The sequence below is a fragment of the Sinocyclocheilus anshuiensis genome, unplaced genomic scaffold (assembly GCF_001515605.1).
Source record: "Sinocyclocheilus anshuiensis isolate Anshui unplaced genomic scaffold, SAMN03320099.WGS_v1.1 scaffold535, whole genome shotgun sequence".
Lineage (NCBI taxonomy): Eukaryota > Metazoa > Chordata > Actinopteri > Cypriniformes > Cyprinidae > Sinocyclocheilus > Sinocyclocheilus anshuiensis.
The window spans coordinates 1,424,810-1,429,732 of record NW_015551063.1 but is presented as its reverse complement, the minus strand read 5'-3'; the positions used below and the strand labels follow the sequence as shown (position 1 = coordinate 1,429,732).

Genomic DNA, 4,923 nt, shown 5'->3' with positions numbered 1-4,923 from the left:
CGGTGCAGGAGAAGGCGGCAAATGCATAACATTGCTCTCTGCACTTTTATATATTTACGTTTTTGAACCATTCGTTTCGTTTACAAAGCTTCGGTACATAACGGCACTTACGTCTATCTTACGAATGTACTGCAATTTAGGCTATCTTAAAGGGGTAAAATGGTGCGATTTCAAGTTTTCCTTTCTCTTTGGAGTGTTACAAGCTGATTGTGCATATAATGATCTTTAAAAAAGCATCATATGACCCCTTTAAGAACGCTGAAGGCGAACAGAAATGAGATATACAGCTCTCTGTTTGCAGCGCGTCAGTCACGCTCGTCAGGAAAGTGAGTGAAACACACACACATTTTTATCAAATAATACGTCATTAATAGCGGTTCACTTCCGCGATTTGGTACGATTGCGTTCACATCAGCAGCGAACCATACCGGAGTTCACATGAACCATACCCCAGACCACCCTTTTTAAGCGGACTCGGGTATGGTTCTCAGGTGCACACCCGAGATCGGAAGACAGTGTTCACATCATCCAAACGAACCGAACTCTGACGTCAATCGAACCCGGGTGCGCACCAAAAGTGCTAGTGTGAAAGCACCCTTGTGTAAAATGCAAAAACGAAAGAACTAGTAATAAGATGTTTCTTCTCATATTTCACAGAATACTAAACACCTTTATAAGTTTACAGCATGAAATGTTCCTATGTAACATTTGACACATAATGTTGTTTAATTACATAAACCTGATTTTTATGCTGTTCTCTGTGAATTCAGGAACAATGTGTGCTATAGACTACAAAATTTAAGTCTACATCTTAAAACATAATTTTACTGTTTTTCTGAGTGTCCTGAAAAAGTGCAGAGAAATCCAAGACCTTGCATGATTTATTGTGAAATACATTATTACTCTAATTTATTAATTACAATTTTAATTTTAATTAATACATTTGAATAATTAGTACCGTAATAAAGTAATATATCATTTTATTTATATTTAAATTCAGAAAATAAATAATAATAAAGTAACTGGTTTTATTCAAATAAAAATATTTAGCATCATTCAGTCAACCAAAATACATTAATTTATACTAACAAAACTCATTTTTATTGGTTAAAGGATAGTTTTCCCCCCCCTATACTATGGAAGTCAATGGCTACCAGCAACTGTTACCAACATTCTTCAAAATATCTTCTTTTGTGTTCAACAGGCGAAAAGAAAAACTCATAGAGGTTTGGAACAACTTGAAGGTGAGTAAATGATGACAGAATTTTCATTTTTGGGCGATCTTTACCTTTAAAGCAGGTAAAAATGGCTGTTTAACATAATTTTACCACTTTTTAGAGTGGATCAGAATAATTCAAATACTGACAAACAGACAGTGACGTGAGATGAAACACAACCCCTTGTTTACACTGAGAAAACTGTGTCGGCACCTCATTAAAACCTCCTAAGTCTTCCTAATACTGCAGTAATTTATACACTGAGACCATTAACAGTGCTCTATCATACTGTGATTGACAGCAGTGAACTGGATCATCAAGTTCTTTCTCTAGACCAACCAATGATCTTTCCACTACAAGCTGTTCGACACAAGGCACAGAGAATGAAATCACCCCAATCACTTTGTTGACCCAAACTCATTAATCCTTAAAGTTCATTAATGCCAAAATCTAAGCATGTTTAACATGGCTCCCACTGAAAACGGAAAACTTTATTTAATGGATTTACACCTTGTGCCCAGAAAGCGATTACACAAAAGAGAAAATTGATTCGGAAGCTTCGGGAAATGTAAAGCGAGCCACATGTTCGCATCAGCCGAGCTTCACCTTTGTTTTAAGGCTCTACATGAGCCCCTAATGCAACGTAAAAGAGAGCTTATCGATCTCCTGGCCAGAGCCCCCTACTAAGCCATCTATCAAAACACATTAATTCCATGCTTAGGACGCCAATATTGACCACTGCACTCACTACTGCATAAATGCAATTAACCAAGGAGCTCTCTGGATAAGTGATGAACTCCTCCCACTGCTAACAGTCTGAATATCAGCACAGAGGACTAGTTTTAGGACACACTACCCGAAGCATCCCACACGAGCTTTTCTGAATGATCTGTACTTTTATTCATTTAACATAAAATGAGAGTATTAACTGGATATATGACACAGTCAAGCTGCCTGTTTCCTGCAAAGGGCTTCAAAAAGCCACCAATCCATGATACTCACATCCAGGGGGTTTTGATACTTTTTTTAATAGGCTACTCTTAGAGCCTCTTTGCCATTAATAAACGTTATAAGACATTTGCAAGTTTTGTTTCCTATTGGATTATAGGTAAATATCCACTTCATCCAGTCTTATAAAATATCCTGCAAATGATTCAGTGTGTGAGTGAAGTGTCCAAATGAATCAAACTGAATCGCGAACAATTTCAGACCATTTTGCAAACCCGAGTGACTGAATCAAAATAGGGATTGACTGGCAAATCTGGAATTGCTAATTCTGATTCTAAACAGCTGATACAAAATACGCATGTCTTGATTGCTGAAATATTATCAGTGAAAATGATTCTTAGGTCTGTATACATCAAATGACACATTAGGATTTATAAGTAATATGCCTCTTTTCTGACTCAAAAAGCTGTTTTATAAAGTCGGGCTTTGAAATAAAAACTTCAGATGAGCACAGAATATATATTTCTGGAGAACAGTAATTCCTTCCCTGTTCACACACGTCTGTCTTTTTCAGTATTTATAAAGGTGTTATGCATTTGGATTGCTGTATGTATAAATAGCCACACATTCTAAGTAAACTTCCATTCTTTAAGAGCTCCTGAAGTATCATGCATTTAGTATTGTGTGTTAGCTGAACACTAATAGGAAGAGAAACAATGCTGTTGGATTTCCTCGTTTGAATGCCATCTGGATGACTGTGAATTTATGGAGGTCAAAGTCTTTATTCTTAAGAATGGTTTTGTAAGTCATCCTAGTCTTATTAATATCGACAACACCTGTTCTGGAAGTCTCATTTAATTATGGCATGAATGCCTTCGTAAACATGTAATTGGGAGTATATTCTCAGATAGCAACAGCCAAAGTCTGTGTTTGTTTTATGGGGAACGGCGCTGAAACTCGCACCTGATTGTCATCTCATAGATTGGAACATCTAACTGAAATTACCCTCTTTACAGAGCTGATTATTCTACAGGTTCACATGCTATTTCTGGCTTTTTTGAATAAAAACATGCTCTGTGACTTGCTCACGAATTACGTTACATTCATAACAGACTACAGTTCATTCAGAAGGGTTCAACACTTTCTACACCACTCTGTGAGGTTTACAATCATTCATATATCAAAACCACAGACAACTCTAAAGTATGCAGTACTCTCTCGCGCTCTTCTCTCTCTTTCCACGTCACTGGAGAACTTCATAATTGCAAATCATGGAGAAGGATTACCGCCTGGTGATGGTGAAAAAGCGCTTTCCAAATGTGACAATCATGAAATTACCTTGCCATTAACTTTACGAACTGTCAGCATCTAGGCAGCACAGCTGCTTATTTAAATGTTGATTGTAAGCCACTAGAAATCACATCAAAATGCTGAACAGAACGGTGAAAATTAAGACGTTTGAGAAAAAAACAAAAAACAAAACAGATATTGCTATGCAAATTTTAAGTGGCCATATGAGGCTCAGTTCCAGTGCCTGATGAATCATTACAGCCTCTTAATATTTAAATATCATAATGCATCAATATTTAACGGAAGCTTTAATTAATCCACATTTCAAGCACCTGAGAGTCACACCATCTGGGTCAGTCAAGGTGCTTCTTGCACCTTTGGGAAAGGTACACAGATCCACTTTGTCAGTTAATGTAGATTACATCACATTGTCAAATATGAAATTATGTCTGTTATATGACATTTGCATTTACTAATACTAAATGATATGGGAAGCATGCACTAACAAGAACTGTTATTTCCAAGCCACTTGTTGAAAAACACAATTTCTCGTAGAAAAGGAATATAAAAAAATGTGTTTTGCGTGTCTTTTTTGACTAAGAACTGTGAAAGTTGTTTCTGATTAGAATATGAATGGAGTAGTTCTTAAAACGCTGAGTTAAATCATGAGTTAATTATGCTTTATATCATAAGTAGCTACAGAAACTGTCAAATCTGAGAAAGTAACGTGGTATGATTTTTGACAGTTATTATGCATATTTCTTATACACCCCAAGCATTCGTTTCATAAAAGACTAAAAGGCTGTCTGTCAAATGAGCGCATAGTTTAATATATAACTCCCAAATAAGGACACTTTTCTCTTTTAAGCACTGTGTGATTCATAGCAGTCCAAACATTTCGGTGTATTCATCTTTACCACAGAAATAACATGGACTAATGAATAGTTTTCAGTGTTTCTGTGCAATTATAAAGCGCGTTGATGATGAATGAATCACTCACCATTTCTGTGAGGAGCGCGCGGGTCAAAACCATGGCACGACTCTAAAACCTCCTGTGGAAATTCACATCCTCGCATGGAAGAGTGGCGCTTGGAAAGAAACGGACAACTTCTAGGCTTCGCTGGGTTTACTGAACGTCTGCTGTCGGCGGTGAGCACAGTTGTGGGAGTTTAACGTGTGGCGGTAATGTCAGCGCAAACTAGATACCGTGGCTCAACGGTTCGTCCGGTAGAGCCGAGCGCGTTCGCCCTTCGGTTTCCACAGTGCATTGCAAACTGAAGTATCAAGTCCCTCCTCTTTCACACCACTTCCACCTCCAATGTGTCTAGTGCCCTTCTCAAGAAACGCGTGTCCAGTGTCGTTGTCATGTGTACAACATGCAAGAAGCACGCGCGTTTAGGTTTCAACTAGGCGTGCAAGCAACACTGAACACATAAACGGGGTATTTATACAATCACAACGCATAGCA

General features: G+C 37.7%; 1 protein-coding gene across 1 annotated transcript in view; it reads right to left on the bottom strand.

Moving 5' to 3' along the window:
* LOC107662017 (5-hydroxytryptamine receptor 4-like) overlaps positions 1–4,716 on the bottom strand; it is a 123,934-nt gene extending 119,218 nt beyond the window's left edge. The window contains exon 1 of the mRNA XM_016451868.1: positions 4,456–4,716. Within this exon, the coding sequence (XP_016307354.1) occupies positions 4,456–4,531 (76 nt within the window). The 5' untranslated portion in view covers positions 4,532–4,716. The remainder of the gene's footprint in view (positions 1–4,455) is intronic.
* Positions 4,717–4,923: the final 207 nt, after the last annotated feature.